Genomic DNA, 21,315 nt, shown 5'->3' with positions numbered 1-21,315 from the left:
TACTGAAAGATGTGGTCATCATAATTCTTGCAGGTTGTTATCTCCCTTTTGCCTTGTTGACAAAATATGGTGCTTGCTTATGTGATCTTTGGTTTCTGAATGCATTGGAGATGAAGCCAAATAAGTCTTAACATACTAAGACTGCAATGGCTAGATCCTTTTCTAAATCTATTAAAAATTTAAAATCATGTATAATTAATCTTGGCATACAAAATGAAGTGAGGGTTAACTTCTGCAAAGCATGAATAGCTGATTAAGCTCTTCAAATCATATGAAATAGAGAACATGATATGAAAATGGCTAAGGAATATATATAGGACAGTTCAATAAACACTATTGATCATTGAAGATTCATTGTTCTCAGGTGAGTCTTTAAGATTAACATCCAGAGCATCCCATAACAAGGTGCGGTTATAACGATATAATCTATAAAGGCCAGCACTGCTGCTAGGAATGCATCAAAATTAATCAAATGCAGAAAAAGTATCATTTTTGATCTACAAGCTATGGCATCTTCCAGGAGCACCTTCTGCAGCAGTCGGAAAAATTACACTCTTTTGACGATCATTATATGGACAGTAAATTCTATTAATACAGAAGGGTCTACATAGATTACATAGATCAAACTAGAGAGAAGACAAGGATGATTATGTATTACAAGAGAAGGCATATACAGAATATTCATAAACCAAGAATAAATGGCCAGTAATTGACCACTGTACAGATCAATTTGTTTACAAATAAACAACTCGACAACACTAGCACTAGCCTGATGCATTAAAGTGAGAGAAGAACAAGAAAAAACAATTAACAAGACCCAACTCATAATTACAGGAAAAAAGTCAAAAACACTGAGCTACTAAATGATTTTGCTAATACCATCCTCTCCCTTAATTTCTATGTCGCTGGTTACGGAATTGACTAAGAAGAGCTTGTGCCTGCAAAACACTGAGCTTGTGAGGGTCTATCAACCAATTAATTAAATATATTCTAAGCAAAAAAAAAAAAAGGGTGTTACTTTATTGTACTCTTTTTTTTCTACTCTACACCCCCCGCCCCCCAAGGAACCTTCTATCTGAATGAAGTCACCCCTTCCTATGGGTAGATTTCTTGTCCATAATGAAATTAGGCAATCTATATGGGATAATAATGTTAAAACAATCATGAAGGAAAAAGAAAAAAAAGCAGCACGAGAAAAGTCCAGTAAAGATCAACATTACTCTAAGAGATAATAGAAGACGGGGAACTAGGCCATTTACTACAGAAGAGCTCAAACAATTAAAGTAATCAAACAGTTCATTAGGAGAACTAAGATAAGAGTGTGGCATCCTAACATATGCATAGAATAGAAATAAATATGGTATGAGTGAACAACCTTTTCTTTTGCTCGTTGTGTGCCTGATTGAGTCAATGCTACTAGAGGTGGCCCGGCACCTTCTTGAAGAACTAAATTACAAAATCTGCTACTAGTGGTACAGAACTGAAGCAAAGCTGCAGCAGCATTTTCCTTCCCTCTTGCAGACCCCAGTTCAACAACCTCCACAAGTAGTGGGATGCCACCTGCATTACCAATTGAAGACCTCCCTTCTGGTATAGTAGAAAGATTTGCTAAAACTCCCACGACCGTATCAACCATTCCAGCAGCCGGATCCATCAGCTTTACCAAGTGCTTCACAGCCCCCCCTTGCACTATTCGGGCCTTGTTCTCATGAAGTATCGATAAATTAAACAATGCAGTAGCTGCATCTTTCTTTCCACGAAGAGTTCCAGTTTCTATTAGTTCTACCAGGGGCCTGATAGCACCAGATCTTCCAATTTTAGCCTTGATTTCGTCGTTGCCTGAAAGGTTGAATAGAGTTGCAGCTGAGTTTTCTTTTGCTTCTGGATTTCCTGTCTCAAGGACATGAATGAGAGGATCAACAACACTAGCATTTGCAATGGCAGTCTTATTGTTGCCATTGATCGATAAGTTCAGGAGAGCTGTTACAGCATTCTCTTGGGTTTGGGGATCTGACGAGTAAAGAAGATCAACCAACAAGCTTATAGCTCCACAATTTGCAATCACAATTCTATTCTCCATGTTGCGTTTAGCAAACAGGCGCAGCTCTGCTGTTGCTGCTCTCCGCACATCTACTGAATCACGTTTCAAATCCTCAACCAGTTTACGAACTTGGGTCTCAACAACAGAGAGGTCAGGTCTTGAATCTGTAGTTGGTATGATTCTTGGAACGAGCCTATGGGATGTGTGTCCCCAAATCGGATGGCTTCTAGAATGAGCTTCCACAGGTCTAGGTTCAGGTTCTCTTTGAGAAGCAGTGGAGGGTGAAGCCACTCGTGGAAATTCTCCTAATGCATCAGTGTTATAATGTGCTGAATCACTTGAAACCTGTGGCTCCAGAGTAGCTTCACCTGATTCGTTAATATCATCACCACTTGAGACAGGCTCACTACCCTTATGGCCCTGAAACTGCTTATTAACATTAGATGCTTGAGGAATGTCCTCTTTGGTTTGGTTGGAACTTTGGCCACCCAAACTAACATGTCTTTCTTTGAAGTTAGACGCCTTTTCTTCGGAAGTTGCTAATGATAATCTTGAAGTATCTGTCTCAAAATGATTTGCAGCTTGCAAAGAAGGTGCTGCAGAAAGCCAACGATGAGGAGACATGGGTTTATCTGGCACAGTAGAGTCATGATAGCTGCCATTGGAGGAATTTGAATCTTTACATGAATTCATCCTGGACTGGTTAAATTCTGGTAATCTTGGATACTGAATCATCATAGAATTACCAGAATGGGGAACACTTCTACCGTCAGTGTTCGAATCAGAGGGGCCTAGGGAAGCAGAAGGAAGATTCAAACTCAATGATTTAATAGGATCAGGTAGCTTAATGCCATTTGACTCACACCAGCTTGCAATCAATGTTTTCACAGTATAATTAGGAATCAAGTTAGTACTCCCTAGTGTTTGATGTGTCTTAGGACAAATATCGAAACCTCGGTCGAGCCACTTCCTAATGAAAGCCCTCTCATATGTTTGACCTGATTCCACTATGACGGGGTCAGACATCAGCTGAAGAGAGAGCGGACAGCAAAAAACAGCAGGAATAGGCACTCCATTAATGCTGTGCAACTGTTCTTCTTCGACAAGGCAATTATGCATATAGTCGACAAGTGCAATTATCATGTTGATATGATCCAAATGTATATGGTCTTCACCATTGCCAGCTTTTATTTTAAGCTTCTCAAGGGCAACGCCCTCCATCAACAATTCTTGATTCGTTGACAAGCTCAAGGACTTCGAAATATCTGCCAAATTTCGAGACTTTGGCATATTCTTCTCTATCACTTCTCTTGTGGCATCTTCAATAACACAAGATATTTGCTCAAAATGCATGTGCTGAACTTTCTGTATGCACAATACAAAAAGAAAAAGTAACATACACATACTGATGGTAGAAAAATGCAAAAGGTTTAAGTTTCAAATTCTGTTTACTTTAAAATTACCTCAACACAGTTTACTAGGCGACATATCTCGAGTGAATATGAATGTAACTTCGAAATTACTGACTCAATTTGTAAAACCTGCAAGTAATTCGAATATCAGTTAGTACTTCAAGATCTGCAAGACTCTTTTTCCATTTCTCAGTTGATGAAGAATAAAAGTGAGTCTGGTAACCATTCACAAGTAAAAAATTAAGTTTTAACCAATGATAATTAATAGCAAAAGAAGAAGAAGAAGAAGAAGAAGAAAAGTCATCTCATCTTGGTAGGAAAGGAAGAAGGTCAAATTCATAAATCATAATTGGGCATATGTGACGTACGAAATAAATTTTGCTGCTTGTGTGATTCCAGCTCTGAATCAGCACCCGAGCTTCATTAATCACAGCATCGAGTTCTTCCACCATCTTAATTAGTCGCTCGTCCGGAGATATCTCATAAACAACATCATCAAAGATAGGTTTCAAAACATCCAACATCTCACAATTTTTTACGTAATAACTCTGAATCAGCTCATCTTTAACACCCCCGCGGGGGGATAAGAGATTGAATTGTGAGATGCTACTACGCAGCGTCTCCAGTGAGGATATCGCCATCGCAACTGCTTCAAGTGAAAGAGTGGGGGCGAACAAAGAAAGAAGACGCAACCTGAGATGGAAAATAGAATTCAAAACTCTCCAGTTCGCTGCAAAGAAATTCTTGTATTTTCACCAGATATAGCTTTACTTGCTCGGATTTGCTGCCGCCCTCTTCGAGCTCGCGATTTCTTCACAGGAGACCAGGAATTGATAAGAAAGAGATCGGTCCAGTGGCAGACCGTAGACGACGACGATGACGACGACGACGACGACGACGACGACGACAGAGAAGGTGGAGGAGTGGGAACGGAGCGACTTCTATTTCCCGTTTGGACTCGGAGCAGAGGAAACGCGGTTGAGTAATCTGGACCGTTCGTAGCGGAACCAACGCTACCAAATGGGCGAAGACGGGGAGTCATTGCCATTTATTTCTAGAGAGTTTCTTCCGTAACTTAGATTTTAATTGTCATATTCATCCCTATCAATTCTTGATTACAAGAGAACTGTGCACCGCAACGCATCGGAATCCATATATATTAAAATAATAATATAATATATTAGCTATTTTAAATTACTTAATATGTCATCTTAGCGTTATTATCTTTTAATAAAATATATATGGTTAGAAAACTCTCATCGATATCTTTAAAATAAGACTAATATTCAATAGTTTCAGAATTAATTTTAAATTACTAAGTTTTTAATTAAATACATCGAAATTACATTATACCAAATAAGCATTACATGTTATTAACTAAAAATATCAAAATTACATTATATAAAATAAGCAGAAATTAATCAAATATAATAAAAATAAATAGATATTTAATATTCTGTTAAGTCATCTCCGTGGCCACCGGTTCTAGTCATATCTAATGTATTTTAATTTTTAATATTTACATTGGAAATAATTTTGATTAATTATATTTTAGCACACATAATTTATTAGACTCATTTTTATAAATAATAAAAAAATTTAAATATAAATTAATTCAAAAATAATTTAATATTAGACTCATGTTGTTAAAGGTCTTGATGAGACCTTTTCAATAGTATTATTTTTTATTAAAAACTGATTAATAAAACTAATTATATACTCAGTTTAACTAATTAAATTATTTAATAAAGGATACAAATAGAACTAAAATTATTAATTATAATAATTATTGAGTAATTTTAGTATTTTCAAAAGATTGAAATGACAAATGAAGTCGAGCTCCATTTTTATGGTAGGCTCCAAATTTGGAGCCCCACTATTCCTAGCTCCAAATTTAGAGCTAGTTTTAGAGACCTATTGGTACTCAACCGAGCTCTAAATTTTAAATTTAGAGCCCGGTTAGAGTTGTTCTAATGCTTAATATCTTTAAGGGTATAATAGGAATGAAAGATATTATCAGTAGGTAATTTTTTTAGATATATAATCTTGCACATTAATTTTTGACAATTATATTATCTTAATATTTTATCGAGTAAAAGACATATATCATTAACTGAGAGTAATGTATATATATCAAAATAAGGGTATTAATGTCTTTTATAATTAACTTGATGAAAATTTAATTACATTTTATCTCTTTGCTTATTTTTTATTATTTACATATATCTCCTATTAGTTTAAGATTGATTTAAATTAAATTTTAATAGATAGAGATAGAGAATTATATTTAAATTGAAGTTTATATCCAAATAATCAAATTTAAATTATTTAAATATTAGATAATATCTCTTATAATTAATGCATAATTATATTTAAGAAAGAAATCTTAACGGAAGAAAAAAAAACGTATAGAGCGCTTCTTTCGTATCATAAAGTTAATTGTTTATCAATCAGTTTGATGAAGATCTAATAGTAATATACTAATTTTCTTTCATAACGTGGTTTTGGAACTGATACTGGATATAAAAATTGGCTATTATAACCGTTGGATTAAGTATTTGCCTTATGTCTATTTGCTGTTTGTATACTAGATAAAAATTATTTAAATATAAATAGTTAAGTAGATCGACCACTTATATAAAACTATTAAAAATATCAATAGAAAGCACTATTATAACTTCTTAATTTCTTCTCATTTTTTTTAAAATGAGGGTAAAATAGTTTTATAAAGTATTTAATATCGATTGCGTGGTACTCATATTTCAACCTACGTAACCGTTAAAACAAATCTAATGTAATCATCTCTAGGATATTTCTAGAGCTTTACAACGTCGGTGGGTAGTTAGGCAGCTAATTAAAGTTGACAAATACCAAATCTTTTAAGCAAACTTCAAAGGCTAAATTTCATTAAGTTTTTTACAGTTTAACATTTTGTTAAATTTAAATAAAAAATGTTATATACGTTTTATCACGTCAGCAAACCCTCCAAATAATCTCTGCTCCTTTTAAGTTCATGTAAAGTGGAAAATGTTGGAATGCAGAGCTTGAAAGGCAATTTCGTTTAAATCGAGGGTATTTTATGCAAATCTCCCACAAACACAGTATACCTAAACCTCGCTTCCTCTCCCTCTGTATCTCCACTCTCTGCCCTAGGGTTTTTCGTTCTCTCTCTCTCTCTCTCTCTCACACACACACCATGTCCTTCTACCGCCATCTCCTTCTCCTCCGCTCCCTCCGGTCTGCTGGTGGCGTACCCACTACCTCCGCCGCATCCGCGGCTCTCCTTCCCTTCAGCCGCTCCTTTGCCTTCTCTTCCGCCGAGGAGGCTGCCGCGGAGCGCCGACGCCGGAAGCGCCGCCTCCGGATCGAGCCCCCTCTGCACGCCCTTCGTCGGGATCCCTCATCCCGCCCTCCTCCCCGTGATCCCAGTCTCCCCCGCCTCCCCGACTCCACCTCCGCCCTCGTCGGCCCCCGTCTCAACCTCCATAACCGCGTCCAGTCCCTCATTCGCGGCGGCGACCTCGACTCCGCTTCCTCCACCGCCCGCCACGCGGTCTTCTCCTCAATCCGACCCACCGTCTTCACCTGCAACGCCGTCATGGCTTCCATGCTCCGCTCCCGCCGCCTCGACGACGCCGTCGCCCTCTTTGCCTTCTTCTTCCGCCAGTCCAATATCGTCCCGAACGTCGTCTCCTACAACATCCTCATCAATACCCACTGCGACGCCGGCCGCGTTGACACCGCTCTTGAGGTCTACCGCGAGATCCTCGATAAGGCCCCCTTCTCCCCTTCGCCGGTCACCTACCGCCACCTCACCAAGGGGCTCATCGACTCCGATCGTATCCAGGAGGCCATCGACCTACTCCGCGAGATGCTCAACCGCGGACATGGCGCCGACTCCCTCGTCTACAACAACTTAATCGCCGGGTTCATCGGTCGTGATAACTGGGACAAGGCGTTTGAGCTCTTCGACGAGCTCCGCGAGCGGTGCCTCGTCTACGACGGGGTCGTGCACGCGACCTTCATGGAGGGGTACTGGAAACGGGGAATGGACAAAGAAGCCATGGAGTCGTACCAATCTCTGCTCGACCGCCAGTTTAAGATGAGCCCGGCTACATGTAACGTGCTCTTGGAGACTCTGATGAAGCATGAGAAGAAGGACGAGGCCAACAAGCTGTGGGAGGACATGCTCGACAACCACACCCCTCCTAGTTTTACCGCGGTGAACACTGAAACCTATAACATCATGGTGAATCAATGCTTCAAGGAGGGGAAGTTTGCGGAGGCCATCGAGGTATTCCATAGGACGGGGAAGAAGCCGTGCATGATGGATGTAGGTTGCTTCAATAACATCATTGGGAAGCTATGTGAGAATGGGTTGCTTGCGGAGGCAGAGAAGCTGTTTGAGGAAATGCCTGGGAAATCAGTCATTCCAGATATGCACACATATGGACATTTGGTTGATGGATTCTTTAAAGCAGGGAAATCAGAGGATGCAATGCGGTATTATGATAGGATAATGAATTCTGGAGATAGTGGTCCAAAGATCTATGCAGCCTTCTACAACAAGATGTTTGATGGGTTGGTCAAGGCGGGATTAATCAGCAATGCTTTGGAGATTTACAGGAACATGGGCGAGAAAGGTGTTACTCCAAACTTAGCGAGTTATGAGATTCTGGTTACTGCACTTTGTAAAGAAGGAAACTTGGACCGTGGACGCGATCTCTTGGAGGAGATGATGAGGAACCGGATCATTGCAACTCCTGAGTTCCGTGGGGTTTTGTCAGATGCTTTTGAGAAAGCAGGGCGAGGAGAAGAGATTGAACTAGTGTTCCAACTGAAACCAAGTTTTCCTGCTTCACCAGGTCAACCAGGGTATCCTGCTCCTCGCAGTCAGCCAGGTTTTGCTACTCCCCAAACCAGAGCAGGGTTCACTGGTCAGCCAGGGTTCACTACTCATGCCAGGGCAGGGTTTTGTGCTCCACAAGGCCAACCAGGATTTGGTGCTCCTCAAGGCCAATCAGGGCTTGGTGCTCCTCAAGGCCAACCAGGGCTTGGTGCTCCTCAAGGCCAACCAGGGTATGGTGCTCCTCAAGGTCAGCAAAGGTTTGGTGCTAATCAAGGCCAGCCAGGATTTGGTGCTCCTCAAGGTCAACAAGGGTTTGGTGCTCATCAAGGCCAACAAGGGTTTGGTGCTCATCAAGGCCAACAAGGGTTTGGTGCTCATCAAGGCCAACAAAGGTTTGGGCCTCATCAAGGCCAACAAGGGTTTAATGCTCATCAAGGCAATCCAGGGTACGGTCCTTCTCAAGGTCAACAATCTTTTGATTTTCCTAAGGGACAACCTGGATTTGGAGCTCCTCAAGGCCAACAAGGTTTTGGTGGTCCACAACATCCGGGGTTTGGTACTCCTCAATCTCAGCAAATGTTTGATGCTCCGCAAGGTCAATCAGGGTTTGAAGCTTCTCAAGGCCAACAAGGTTTTGGTGCTCCTCAAGATGAACAAGTGATTGATGCTCCTCAAGCTCGACAGGCAGCCGTTTGAGCTACACAATTCTGCATAAGATAAACTTCTTTATTGTTAAGAGAGAAAGGAATTACACTTATCATGATTAGTATAAAGGATTCTGAGATGTACTCTCCAGTGAACAGATTTGAAGCAGTAATTATTCTCTCAGGATTGATGGTGCGAAATCCATTTAGTTATTTTGGTTGTTGTAGTAAATTATAGATGTCCTGTGCTTTATTAACTATTACCTCCAGTAATGCAAAATGGAGAACAATTTGATGTACGGTGATAAATTATAAAGATATTATCTTCTTCCCTACATATATAGGCTGGCATGCTTTTCTTGTCATTTGAAACTTATTTTTGTACAGTGCGAAAACAATTTTCAATCCAATTTTGTTTGCAGGAGTGTCTTCAAAATATGATATATATTTTAATAATTTCTTTATCTTTCGGTGTTTTTTTAGCGTTCCCATTGCATATTCATATATTACTTGCATGAGAACCTAAGTTCAAACAAAGCTAGAATGATTCTGTAATTTCTGTGGCCACTATGTACACATTTATCGTAGGTTAATATTACTTTCATTTTTTCTTTGACCTATCAGTGCAATAACAGGGTGTTATGGTTGTTATGTATAAAAGTTTTAGCATGAATGGGTTCATGCTTAGTTTTATTGCTCTTATTCCATTTCTTCTGTTCTTTATTCTGTTATCAGTATAAATTTCTGCACTCTTCTTTCTGTTCAGATGATTTGAGTAGCTAAGTTCACATTTACTAGGTTTTTGTAATCCACTGCACCATAATTTGGCATGACAGCTAATTGAATGGCATTCAGTGTGCATGAAAGAGGCGACAATATATTTTCTATATTTCATGTAAGCTAAAGTTTTAAGGTAGATTCCTATTCTTCATGATGTTGATATTGTTTTCTTTTCAAGCTCATTAACTGAAGTTTGAATATTTGCTTCAAACCAAATAGACAGTATATTCTTGTGTTTTCTTTGCACTAATTTCCAACGTTTGGTCGGTGCTGTTTTTATTATGCTGGATTCAACTCCCTCCACCTCTCTCGGTACCAATTACTCATTAGGCTTAGTTGGATCTAATTTACCCCCTGTTGTATTGAATTATGTTGAGAATCTTGAGATAGAAATTGGTATCCATAAAGATCTATCTTCCTATGTCTAAAAAATAAGTGATCCAAGATCCCAACTGAATGTATAAGCATCATTACTTTTACATGATGTATACAGTCATCAACACTTTAAAAAGGGATCTGCTCATTTATATATATTGTCCACATCCATAGTCTATAGTTATCAGCAATTTAAGAAATTTCCTCCCTCGTAGACAAACATTGTCAATGCCTATAAATTATGGATATAAGTTGCACAATTTTCTGCTAGGAAACTTGATTCTGATAGCATGACATTTAAAGAATATAATTCATTTATACATTGTTGACTGCAAAGCATATTCTAGTTCCAAGCATCTACTTCTCTATCTATAACTTGATGTCAGCCTGGTCAATAGACACCAATAGTTGAGTTTCTATCACCATCTGGCACTGCTGGATTAAAAACAAAACAATTGAGTTATGAGTTGCTATTCACAAAATTAGTTTCTAAAAAGTCATTACAATAACCTCTTGTACTATGAAACCTAACAAGAATGTAGAAGTAGGATAACAAATTGATGAACTCCTCTGACAGCGCATTGTATTGTTTGCTAACCAACTTAAAAAAAATGACTGGTTGACTTCTGCCGGCATACAACATTAGAAATGATGCTCCAGTCATTTCTCCCCTGATCAATGAGGGGAGATGAAGAGTGATATGCAAGGCAATGTAAAGGAGGATCGATGAAGAATTCAGAACGCCATTACTGTCAATGTTAGATTAAGAAGCGGTCCAAGAGCACTAGGAGCAAACTTCCTAGCAAAGAGGTAACAGATTGAAGTTGACTGAAAATTATACATACAGGAGGTCCCATTATTTCTAATTGCCTGGATGAATTCAACCGTAATATTTGGGGCACCATATGTTGCCGGATGAGGTCCACCTCTTGACCAATCAACCCATGTTATGCTCCGGTTGGCATTCAGAGCCCCATGGAACATGTTCAAGTAAGTCGGTATGTAATGCTCATCAGGATAACAAGATGGTCTGCAGTGCTTGTGGAAAAGAGAGTAGTACATTTTGTCTGCTACTAAATTCACAGACAATTCACGGTTAAGTTCAAACCACTCAGATCCTTTTCTCCATTGGTTGAGCTTGATATGAGGAGCCATCCTGCGGCTGTAGCGGCCACTACATTGAGGGGTATCTGTGTAGTAAGACTCCACAAAGCTCTGAGCTGAACTTATAAGGTACTCATACACAGTTGGGAAATTGTAAACAGGAATGCAGCTCTCAGAGAGAAGAACAAAACGCTCGTTGGAGAAATCAAGCAGTGCATTGGCCAACAAACGCTTTTCTGCATCTACTAATGTTACAGATCCCCAAGATACCTCCTGCATTGAAACACCAAAATTGTTAATCAGATCCAATGCAGACAACTTTCTAAATACTTCAGACCAACTACTCAATGCATATAGAACATTTAAATTGTTACCGAGCTGTCGAAGATTCACAAATGATGCTGTCTTTCTTGCTATGAAATATATGACTTATGCATACTTTTTACTAGTCTTAATCTAAATGCAGTAATTCGTTGACCTATTGAAACTATTGAATTCTACTTTTTCATCATGGATAGACAGTTTTACCAAAATATGAACTTTATAAATATAAAATTTACAGTACTAAACATGAGAAATGGTAAATTCACTGTAACTTCTAAATTGAAACATTTATGTGGATCATGCGGACTGTGTAAGAGTTTGTGTATGCCAACGTTCATAAGGCCATCTATTATCTCGAAAGATGCTAATCATATGAATGGTGAGACCCTTTTGATATAAAAGCATCCCAGCAAAAACTTTAAAGCTCCTTTAAACAAGTAGATGTATTCCTTTAGCATGGACCACAGTCCACAGATGTGGTTACATTCCCTATTGCTCAACAGAACTCATGTTTGAACCTACTCTGCAATCTAATAATAAAGAGATGCATATGAAAAGCCTCCATGATATGTTCTTAATTTTGAATAAAAGATCACATAATTTTATTTTTGGATAAATGTTCAGTAATACAACTAAATTGTGAAGCTGAAACCTTAAATTCTCTTCAATAAGCTGACTGATATTTCCTACAATAAGAATATCAGATTAAGATGAGCACTCTTTATCTTCATATATCACCCTAATTATCAAAATTATGCTAAATCATATGAACTTGTATCCAAACTCAACAAAGAACCAAGAGAAACAAAAATTATCCAAATTATAATTTTCTCACCTCGCTTGGGATCAGGCGGCCATAGAAAGCAGAGCTCTTGGAGACATTGAGGTTATAATCAGGGAGTGCATGCACATAAACCGAATACAACCCCTCATGGCCTTTGAAGAACCTATCCCACAGCGGCGCAAATGGCAACGGCCCCCTCGTCATGAACAAGAAGGCCACCTTCGGCGCCCTCGGGAAGGGATACTCCTGCATCTTGGGGGCCATCGACGCCCTCCAGAAGAGCTCGCCGTCCGACATCGTATGCTTCAAATGAGCCGGCCTTATGAAGTTCTTTAAGCTCAAGCAGTCCATATCGCAGCTCGCGGTGTACATGGTCCTCGGGAAGAAGAGCTCGGCCTGCGAATTGTAGTCCCTTTTGATCGACAAGCTGACGACCACGCCGGCCGTGAAGATCACCAAGAAGGAGACGACCTTCACTGCCCCGATCGACCAATCCTTCCTCGGAGAAGACGGGAAGTAATCCGCCTCCTCATCAGCCCTGGGCTTCACGTCGCCCCACATACTTCCGAATTTCCCCATTTTACGCAGCCGAATAGAAGTATAAGTGGAGATCACAAAAGGTGCCCCTTTTAAAAAGGAATACACGAGAACCTACAAAGATTCACCAAATCCTATTATGACTCTTGTTAACTACTCTCATGGGTTTAACCACGATTAGGTTTTTCGCGATCTTCAAAACAAAATCTAATTCCCTCTTTTTTCCCTCCTAAAATCGAACAAAATCGCAAGTGGAAATCAGACCACGGGATAAACCAAGGTCGGATGTTGGGGCCCGAATCCAAGCCAGGAGCCCTTTAAACCATAAACCCAACTCCATCTTTTTTTCTCCGCAAAAGCATCAAAATCCAAGACACACCAAAACGTTCAAACCATCCACTCCACCTTCTCCTCCCGCATCCCTCTCCCTTAGATGTTATAAACCCTCGAAGAAGACAAAAAGGCAGGAGAAACCCCCTGAAAGCGTCCGACAAATCGAACCGAGGCAGGGGTCTTTATAACTCCACCGATCGCGAAGTGAAGCGCCTCAAAGCGGGTGAGCGATACAAAGACCTCTCTGCCTCGCGAGCTCCGTCGCTGTCGATCAAAAATAAGATTTCAACTGATCGAGTGATCTCTTTCTCTTGGTCTGGTCGTCGAGCTCCATGGACTGCAACGACGCAAGAGAAGTCTTTTAGAGAGAGAGAGACAAAGAGAGGAAACGGGTCCTCGGTGCCTCGCAACGAGGAAACGAGAGGACGAGGAGCCATTAGAGAGGGACTTCGGAACTGTACTGCACCTACTTGCCTCAGTGGAGTATCTGTATCGTTACGACTTGAATAATTAATGGTGTTTAACCAACAATTTGCGAAGATAAACTATTTAACAGTTTGGGTTTATCAAATAATATGTTCGTACAAGTAATTAGAGGAATAATCTTTAGATAGTTTGGCATGTGAAAAAAAAAAAAAAAACTTTAATTTAGAGGAGGACCAATTTGGGAATATTGAGGCATTTCGCTTTCGTATTTGGAATAAAGCTGTCGTAGTTGTTGTTAGGTACGACAGTTATGCTACAAGGGCGCCAACTGTATCGAGCTGAGTTCTAGAGGCTGGGCTCCACCATGACAGGCTTGATCCGGCCGATCGGAACTCGGAATCATAGGGTGGGCCAGAATATTGCCTATTTTTTGGGGTGGGGGGATGACAGATTCGGATTCCGCCCTCTTGGGTTCTCATTCCGATCCACTCTCTCAGCGGTTGGATTTGAATTGAAATCTAAGGTGTTTCGATTGTGTTTGGGTTGGGCCTCATTGGCGATTTGAGGGCCCAGTTGTGGCCACGTCATTCGTCGACGTGGCTAGGCCCCAGCCAGCCCAACTCCTCTTTATGACTCCTTTCTTTCCCCAAGATATTGTTGGGATACTGGGATCTGGGATCTTCTCCTAGCTTCTGGATTGATCAAATTGTAAGCTGAGAGAAGTAGAGATAAAGAATTTCTGTTAATTATAACGGTTTTGTTTTAATTTTTTTTTTCTCAGAAAAAGATGCCGCTTTGGAGGTTTGGGCTGATGCCATGGTTGAGCAAGAAGATCGGGGATCCCCTTCTTCAAATTCTCAAACAGTAATCTTCTACTTTGATCTTTCTCTCTCTCTTTTTGACAATCGTAGTAACTTGTTCTGCTCCAAATTTCCTCTCTTTTAAGAGTTCGGATCACAATTTTGAGCTATTTTTCCTATTCTGTTTCCATTTTGAGCTTGTGCGTCTCCTGATTTCTGTCGCATTTTGCTAATTCTAATTCGACATTATTCTGTGATCTACTTTCCCTTGTCGAAGTTTGTCAAAAATGGTGTCTTTTGATTGGTAAAATATTTTACATGTATGGAGTTTTCCTAAACTAACTCGTTAGTGTAGCTAACTTGCGGTCTCTCTCGTTGAGGTATTTACGCAAACATATGATAGGAATGGTGTATAAGTGAATGCATTCCTTTGGATTTCTACTGATGCATTTCTTCGTAGGGGTGCAGAACCAAAGCAATTGGCGTTTTCGACAGCGCTTGGTATAACATTGGGATTGTTTCCAATTTGTGGTATGGACGTTGCTTAGTGTCTTGCATCATTTTTTTTTTTCTTCTTGGGTTTGGATTTGTCCTCATAGTCACTGAACCATTTAGGTAAGCCTTGGATTTGATTGGTGCAAATTCTCTTTTTGTTGGGCAACATCTTGTTGATAGCATTTAAAGATGATTATGTTTGTTAAAGAGTAATTGATCTCCTCATTCTACAAAATTTTGGTATGTTGCATGTCAGATCGAGTTGTGGCATCATATGTTGCATGGTAATCTGTGTACCTACAGATTTATTCATCATAGTTTCTTCCCTGCTTGACTCTTATATGCGTGAATTCTACCTCCTTAAAGTTGACATACTTTCGCAACAACAGGGGTCACAGTATTTCTATGTGGAATTGCTATTGCGGTACTTCGACATCATTGTCATGCTCCAAGTGTAATGCTTGCTAACTTTGTTGCTACTCCAATTGAGCTAAGGTGATTTGCAACAATCCTCCTAAATTTCAGCGTCTGCAAGACTTTCTTACCTATACTTTCAGAATAGCAAACTATTGCAACTCATATTCTAGATACAAATTATTGTTGATCAAGTTATTTTCTTTCTTCTTTTTTGTTTGTTTTATAGTTGACCATATAGAGCACTATAGTGGGAGTTACATGTTGATCACCCAAGTTTCTGTAAAGCTTTCACACAGTTCTAACCTCCCTCCATTATGGTGGTCTATATGATGTTCAAGGAAATTTCCTCTCACATAATTCGATTAGGGCTCTCTTCCCACTTTGTAACTCTCAAAAAAGTTTAAGACTTTAGCTTCCCTCCTGTCTATCCACTTAACAACTTCATGGACTATCTTTTAGCCTTAATCAGGGTGATAACTTTAAATTAGACAACAATTCTTTAAATATTGATATGGAACTATTTCATTGAAGCAGACGAATGACTCATTCAACCTCAGCACTAAAGATTGATTGTAAGTGCAAAATTTCATGCAAGCCTTGGAAGATTAAATTCTTCAGCATGCATTGGTTGAACTTGACAACTATCTAAAGATGTTAGTTTCTATTTGATGATTCGTGCTCAAGAACTTCAGTAATACACTATTGTTGCTTCATTCCGATCTCTCACATTTGTGTCTTCCATAATCTTTGATCACATGAACTTTACAAGCATGATACTGACTTTTGTCTTGCTTGGATCTGGAATACCATAAATGGACTACATCTTGACAACCTTGATATTTGAGCCTATCTAGGTGTGCAAGTTAAGGTCCAAATAATTTCTTGAGTTTACCTGATACTGGTAAATATACATGCTTGTCATCAATCCATGTTATACTTATGTTGTGCTCAGTGCTCAGCCAACAATGTGATAAGTTGATCCGGCTAATTTATTTTTGTTATGAATGTGTTATATGGAGTGCTTACATCTGGCAGAGAGGCACATTGATGCACATTAATTTTGAGATTTACAGTCATGATTATTACATATACATTCATCTAAAATTCAGTTCAAACTTCTGTTGGCTTTGTTTTGAAGTCTGGTGATACCCTTCTTGCGTTTGGGAGAAGTGATTACTGGTGGTCCTCACTTTCCTTTAACATCTGATGCGTTGAGAAGTGTAGTGACCGGACGAGCCTCACAAGAAGTCCTAGTTGCTGTATTCCATGCGGTTGCCATCTGAACTTCTTATTATAAACTTCTTCATTCTGTTATTAAAGATTGTTACCTTGTCAGAATTGCTGGATGGTTAAAGGAAGAAAAGTTATAACATATACATATGATACAAAAATAAGAAGCCATAGGAATTAGATGACTGCTTTTTTAATTCAATGGGCAGTTGCAAACTGTCTCTACAGTTGTGTAAGACATTTGTAATGTCATGGAACTTAACATATTATTCTGTCCGTTTCACAAGATCTGCACTTGGTTGAGGTTAACCTTGTGCTTGCACATTCCATTTAGACTATAGAACTAATACTCATCTTATAGTTCGGAATGTGAGAAAATACTGCAAACTAGCATGTCTTTTCTTATTTTAGAAGAAAGGAACTTTGCCTTGCATGTCTTTTCTCTTCATTTTCAGTTTTTCACTCTATACATCACTGCTCGTGTGCGCTGCTGATATTGTCATTTCATAATATTATTCTCTATTGAAATTCTAATTGGAATGCTTTCTCTCTGACTTAAATCTTGTTCAACTTGTTGTAGTTGGTGGGCTGGACAGTGGCAGCACCCTTCGTCTTTGGTGCTCTCTATGCAGTGTTAATTCCCTGCTTCAAGTTTCTAGTCCTGAAATTTAAGCCTGTCCCTCCGAGTCCTAGCAAGTTGCTCCATCCCAGTGCAGAGATCCAGATCAAGGTTAGGGACCTCTGATCAGCTGCCAGAGGATGAAGGGCCTCTTTCAGGTCTTGCATGTAGATCCAGGAGTTGTACTTCACATCACCTGACAATCCAAGGAGAAGTCTAGGGCTTTGCATCGAAAATTCTCTAGCATTTGGAATTGACTAGGGTTCATATGATCAGATGCATGCAATATTTCTTCAAGGTGATAGTGTATAGTTTTGCTGACACGCCCTTCCAGGACGTGAGTCTCGTGCTTTAGTTGCATCCTCTCTGCTTCTTTCTCTTTCTTAGCTACCAATAGTGAAGTAAGTTGATAGGTTTGCGATAATACATGAAGTTAACATGGTCAGTCAAAGGTGAATTATTATGTTATTTACTACTAATGAGGACCACAATACTTGAGAGTAAGAGGGAATGAACTACACCAAACTCAGTGCTTCTAACTTTTGTGGAATAGTTTCTCTAAATAGGGTGTCTTTATTTACATGGTGGTATGCTACTAACTTTATTCAGTTTGATAACTTGGACCTATAATTTCTAGTAATGGCTTTGTATACATAACCATTGTTCCTTTTTCTAACTTGAAGTATAAAGAAGAATGAGAGTCCACAAGGATGGACAATATGTTGGCTTTTCTTTTCTATTAAGCTATTTCTTTTCTGGCTAACAACAAGTATCAAGGAATTTTTGTTTTTCTCCTTGGACTAGGTCAAAGTGGTGAGACATGTCTTCTAGTTGAAAATGATGGATATAAGAATGTTGTGAATGATGACCTGGATTGCAGTAGTGTAACATAAATGCACTTTCATTATCAGGTCTGGCTGGTTGTGAGGTTACTTCCTTCCTGGAAAATTCATTGACTTAGATGTATAGCACTTGTACTTGAGAAATTGTTCAGAAGTTTCAGGGAATATCTAAGCAAAGTTTCACCATCCAAGCATCAACCTCTCATACTTGAAGAGATGCTAAGCTGCAAGGTGATTAAATCAGTTGGCTGCATTGGTGAGGACCAAGTATTAGAGAAGTGTTGTTTAAAAGCCATTGTATTTGTTATTGTTGGACTAGTTAAATACTAGAGAAAAAGGAAAAAGAATATCAAACTTGTTCAACAATCAAAGCAGTAGCACATAGAGACATTTATTTATAAAATTAAAACCTCCTCAACTCTCTCCCCCCAAAAAAACAAAGAAAATTACAACACTAATAGACCTTCTCCCTAATCTTAACAACCAACTAATTACTTGTTCTCATGTTTATCAAGTGGGTTGGTTTTAAATTTGAATTCTTGATATATTATTTCATTATATTTTCTTGAGAAAGTTAGATATATCACATCATGTTTGCAAATAAGTTAAAAAGAAAAAAAAAAGCTCTCTTTTTGACCATTTCCATGGCTGACCACCTACTCAATTCCAATTGATTGAAGAAACATACAAAAAGAGGGGGTGTACCTCCATCAATCCCACCTAATCCGTTTGCTTATATTTTGATTTATTAAAATATATACATAATATTAAAATAATTTAGTTCGAGTTAATTTAGATGAGCTGAGTCTTGGTGCATCAAGCTCCAGCTAATATATAAAATTTGAGAAAATAAAAGATATTAAAAATATTGTTTTTCATGAATTAAACTGACTAAATTAGCTAATTGATTAATTAGACGAGTCTTGATCAAGCCAAGCCAAGCCAAGCCAAGCCAAGCCTTAAACAGGACAAATTAGAGTATATATATATATATAAATTTTAGCTTAAATAAGCCAACTATATGTATATAGATATATTTTATTCTATAAGGCAGAACGTATATAAAATTTTCTTTTGGAAGTCGTAGCAGCCGTAATAGGGATAGAAATGGCGAGTCAGACTCGGATCAAAGCTTTCGTCTTCGATCTCATGGAAGGTCGAATTCCATGGTCGGCAGCAGTGTTCGGAGCACTCGATTGAGGTACTTCGTTGCTAAGATTCGATCTTTCTTTTACTTTTCTTCTTGCAATTTTCTCGACGCCCAATTGTATCTTGAGCTGCGCTGGATGCAATCTTAGGGCTTGAATCCATCCGTGTCTTTGCTGGTAAGCAAAATCTTGCTTAAGGGAGTAAAATTTCTTGTGCCCCCCAATTGGTGTGGATGTAGGAAGTCTGCTTGATGTTTTTTTCCTGTTTGGATTTGAATCTTGCAGAAGCGTAATTTGAACTTTTGATTTAGAAGTCTGGGTTTCAGTTCTCTGATTATTTACAAGTTTGAAGGAACTGTCACCCATTATCCCATGATTCACTGTGCTTGCAGCACGAATTCTTGACGTGGAGGAAGTTTCCAGAGCTTCAGATTGTAGATCGTAAATTTCTTTTGTAGCTCCAGGCCTTGTCTACGATTTAGTATAGTTGATGACTAGTGAACCGTAGAGGGAACCCAATTCCTGAGGCCCCAAGAAGTTATCTGAAGTTGTTGATGACGCATAATAGACCTTTTGACAGCTAAAAATTTGATGAATCCGCGTCGTTCCAAGTCTGTGAAGCTTATTTCTTCTCATTCGGAGCAAATCGAAATAGAGATTCAAGATAATTCACACATGGTGTCTTCAGCTGAAAACACGGTCTATTGCTGCATTGCGAAAGCGAATAGGATTCTGTACTCTTATGACAGCAAGGACCGTGAGCTTGAGGCCCTGGCGGCACTCTGTCTTGAGAATACTCCTCTGTACCATAAGTGGTACTTCCACACAGTCGGCACAAGAACTTTTGGGTACTTGATGGTTGATGGTTACACTTACTTCTCCATTGTCGATCCTAGCCTGGGAAATATGGAGACGCTTCAGTTCTTAGAGCACATCCGCCAGAGGTATAAGAGTGCTTCCAAGAATGGTTTTCATGACGAATTGGTGCCCATAATCCAGCAGTTGATTGCTTCCCTAGAAAATATGCCTCGATCCACATTTCTTGGTGATGAGAATTGTGATGGTGCCACGTCGAGTGATAGTTCATCATCATCAAAGGTGCCTTTGCTAGCAAAGAGCGGCAGTAAGCAAGATAAGAAGAAGATGAAGGAAAAGGTGGTTGTGGATGGTATCACTGATGAAGGCAATACCAATAAAGGAGTAAAAATTGATATGCCATCAGCAGAAATTGGTGGTATGTCGTTGGAGCGGACCTCGAGTGCAGCAAGAATTCGTCGGCAGCAGTCAGGACGAATGTTGTGGCGGCGCCATGTAAAGATTGTTCTCACCATCGATGCTGTCCTGTGCTTGGTCCTATTTTGTATCTGGCTGGCAGTCTGTAAGGGTTTCAAGTGTGTTTCTAGTTGATGAGAGTGTCTTCTCTGATTGCAGTTGCATAAGTTCTGCAGAGAATTGGTGCACAAGAAAACTCTTGGATTCAAAAGATGGAAATATTTTTTTGCCAGAAAGAAAAACCAAACTCCCATGGATTCATGCAGTGGAGCTGAATTTGATATATACGCATCGAAGCCTGCAATATCCATAAGAAGGTAGATGTAGATTTCACCTGATACAATGAAAGGTTTGGCATCATGAAAATGCACATATGGTTCATATCTTTGTGTATGATAATATAGTAGGACTACTTTCATCATGTTTCTGCTTTTTTTTTCTTCTTTTCTTTCACCTTCCTATGAGATCTTGCTGTACAACAAAATAGGTGGTTAAGGACGCCAAAGTTCCATCCTTGTAAGATTATCTTTATATTTCCTTCTCATCTTACTGTACTGATTGGATTTCAATCACTTTGTTGTAGTATTGCGTGAAGAAAGAGTTGCTTCTGAAGCCCAGATTTTTCTTATGCCACATTGTGTTGAAACTCCTTCATTAGTCACTTTACATTGACAAAAACGGTCAAAATCACCTTGGTTGTTTGAAATGCCCTTACTAGCAGATTTGTTTGATTTCCATTCCATTGATACATTGTACACTATTTTGTTTCTTGAGCGCATCAAAGGACATTATGTCTTTGGGTCTATCATCTACTGTTCAATATTATATGGATGATCATTAAAGATCTGAATATGTAATGCCACACCATAGTTGAATTCATCCA

At 39.1% G+C, this 21,315-nt stretch overlaps 5 protein-coding genes across 8 annotated transcripts; 3 read left to right on the top strand and 2 right to left on the bottom strand.

Moving 5' to 3' along the window:
• Positions 1-627: 627 nt before the first annotated feature.
• On the bottom strand, positions 628-4,460 carry LOC140786217 (U-box domain-containing protein 4-like). The gene is made up of 5 exons (XM_073134486.1): positions 4,225-4,460; positions 3,822-4,146; positions 3,505-3,582; positions 1,376-3,406; positions 628-938 (listed from the first exon to the last, which is right to left on the bottom strand). The coding sequence occupies exons 2-5, from the start codon at positions 4,092-4,094 to the stop codon at positions 891-893; spliced, it is 2,430 nt and encodes an 809-aa protein (XP_072990587.1). The 5' UTR covers positions 4,095-4,146; positions 4,225-4,460; the 3' UTR covers positions 628-890.
• A 2,031-nt stretch (positions 4,461-6,491) lies between these two features.
• Positions 6,492-9,283, top strand: LOC140786216 (pentatricopeptide repeat-containing protein At1g10270-like). The gene has a single exon (XM_073134485.1). It carries the CDS (start codon positions 6,533-6,535, stop codon positions 8,996-8,998), a length of 2,466 nt encoding a protein of 821 aa, XP_072990586.1. The 5' UTR covers positions 6,492-6,532; the 3' UTR covers positions 8,999-9,283.
• A 1,258-nt stretch (positions 9,284-10,541) lies between these two features.
• Positions 10,542-13,679, bottom strand: LOC140786218 (glycosyltransferase BC10-like). The gene is made up of 2 exons (XM_073134487.1): positions 12,365-13,679; positions 10,542-11,478 (listed from the first exon to the last, which is right to left on the bottom strand). Exons 1-2 carry the CDS (start codon positions 12,890-12,892, stop codon positions 10,837-10,839), a joined length of 1,170 nt encoding a protein of 389 aa, XP_072990588.1. The 5' UTR covers positions 12,893-13,679; the 3' UTR covers positions 10,542-10,836.
• A 498-nt stretch (positions 13,680-14,177) lies between these two features.
• LOC140786351 (uncharacterized) lies at positions 14,178-17,907 on the top strand. Of its 2 annotated transcripts, XM_073134704.1 has the most exons (6): positions 14,178-14,317; positions 14,391-14,473; positions 14,870-14,940; positions 15,294-15,399; positions 16,460-16,592; positions 17,132-17,907. In XM_073134704.1, exons 2-6 carry the CDS (start codon positions 14,397-14,399, stop codon positions 17,294-17,296), a joined length of 552 nt encoding a protein of 183 aa, XP_072990805.1. In that variant the 5' UTR covers positions 14,178-14,317; positions 14,391-14,396; the 3' UTR covers positions 17,297-17,907. The 2 variants fall into 2 exon arrangements, with proteins under 2 accessions (XP_072990805.1, XP_072990806.1); XM_073134705.1 differs by lacking the exon at positions 14,178-14,317 and having other exon boundaries at positions 14,324-14,473.
• Positions 17,908-19,031: 1,124 nt separating this feature from the next.
• Positions 19,032-21,060, top strand: LOC140786350 (phytolongin Phyl1.1-like). 3 transcript variants are annotated; one of them, XM_073134702.1, is made up of 2 exons: positions 19,032-19,213; positions 19,553-21,060. In XM_073134702.1, the coding sequence occupies exon 2, from the start codon at positions 19,752-19,754 to the stop codon at positions 20,565-20,567; it is 816 nt and encodes a 271-aa protein (XP_072990803.1). In that variant the 5' UTR covers positions 19,032-19,213; positions 19,553-19,751; the 3' UTR covers positions 20,568-21,060. The 3 variants fall into 3 exon arrangements, with proteins under 3 accessions (XP_072990803.1, XP_072990801.1, XP_072990802.1); XM_073134700.1 differs by having other exon boundaries at positions 19,060-19,213; positions 19,446-21,060; XM_073134701.1 differs by having other exon boundaries at positions 19,060-19,337; positions 19,446-21,060.
• The last annotated feature ends 255 nt before the right edge of the window (positions 21,061-21,315 follow it).

This window comes from Typha latifolia, chromosome 4 (assembly GCF_019914945.1).
Source record: "Typha latifolia isolate L0001 chromosome 4, TyphaL0001v2, whole genome shotgun sequence".
In the NCBI taxonomy this organism is placed as follows: Eukaryota; Viridiplantae; Streptophyta; class Magnoliopsida; order Poales; family Typhaceae; genus Typha; species Typha latifolia.
The sequence above is the reverse complement of the archived record's forward strand: the minus strand, read 5'-3'. Positions and strand labels throughout refer to the sequence as shown.

What these genes read in the sequence shown, in the direction of transcription:
- LOC140786351 (XM_073134704.1), top strand. Translation starts at nt 14,397, where the DNA reads ATGCCGCTTTGGAGGTTTGGGCTGATGCCATGGTTGAGCAAGAAGATC. An exon ending in CTTCTTCAAATTCTCAAACA is followed by an intron (nt 14,474 to 14,869) that starts GTAATCTTCTAC and finishes ATTTCTTCGTAG; the next exon opens with GGGTGCAGAACCAAAGCAAT. An exon ending in GGGATTGTTTCCAATTTGTG is followed by an intron (nt 14,941 to 15,293) that starts GTATGGACGTTG and finishes TCGCAACAACAG; the next exon opens with GGGTCACAGTATTTCTATGT.
- LOC140786216 (XM_073134485.1), top strand. Translation starts at nt 6,533, where the DNA reads ATGCAAATCTCCCACAAACACAGTATACCTAAACCTCGCTTCCTCTCC.
- LOC140786350 (XM_073134702.1), top strand. Translation starts at nt 19,752, where the DNA reads ATGAATCCGCGTCGTTCCAAGTCTGTGAAGCTTATTTCTTCTCATTCG.
- LOC140786217 (XM_073134486.1), bottom strand. Translation starts at nt 4,094, where the DNA reads ATGGCGATATCCTCACTGGAGACGCTGCGTAGTAGCATCTCACAATTC. An exon ending in CAAGCAGCAAAATTTATTTC is followed by an intron (nt 3,583 to 3,821) that starts GTACGTCACATA and finishes AATTACTTGCAG; the next exon opens with GTTTTACAAATTGAGTCAGT. An exon ending in CACAACGAGCAAAAGAAAAG is followed by an intron (nt 939 to 1,375) that starts GTTGTTCACTCA and finishes AGTGTTTTGCAG; the next exon opens with GCACAAGCTCTTCTTAGTCA.
- LOC140786218 (XM_073134487.1), bottom strand. Translation starts at nt 12,892, where the DNA reads ATGGGGAAATTCGGAAGTATGTGGGGCGACGTGAAGCCCAGGGCTGAT. An exon ending in GCCGCCTGATCCCAAGCGAG is followed by an intron (nt 11,479 to 12,364) that starts GTGAGAAAATTA and finishes GTTTCAATGCAG; the next exon opens with GAGGTATCTTGGGGATCTGT.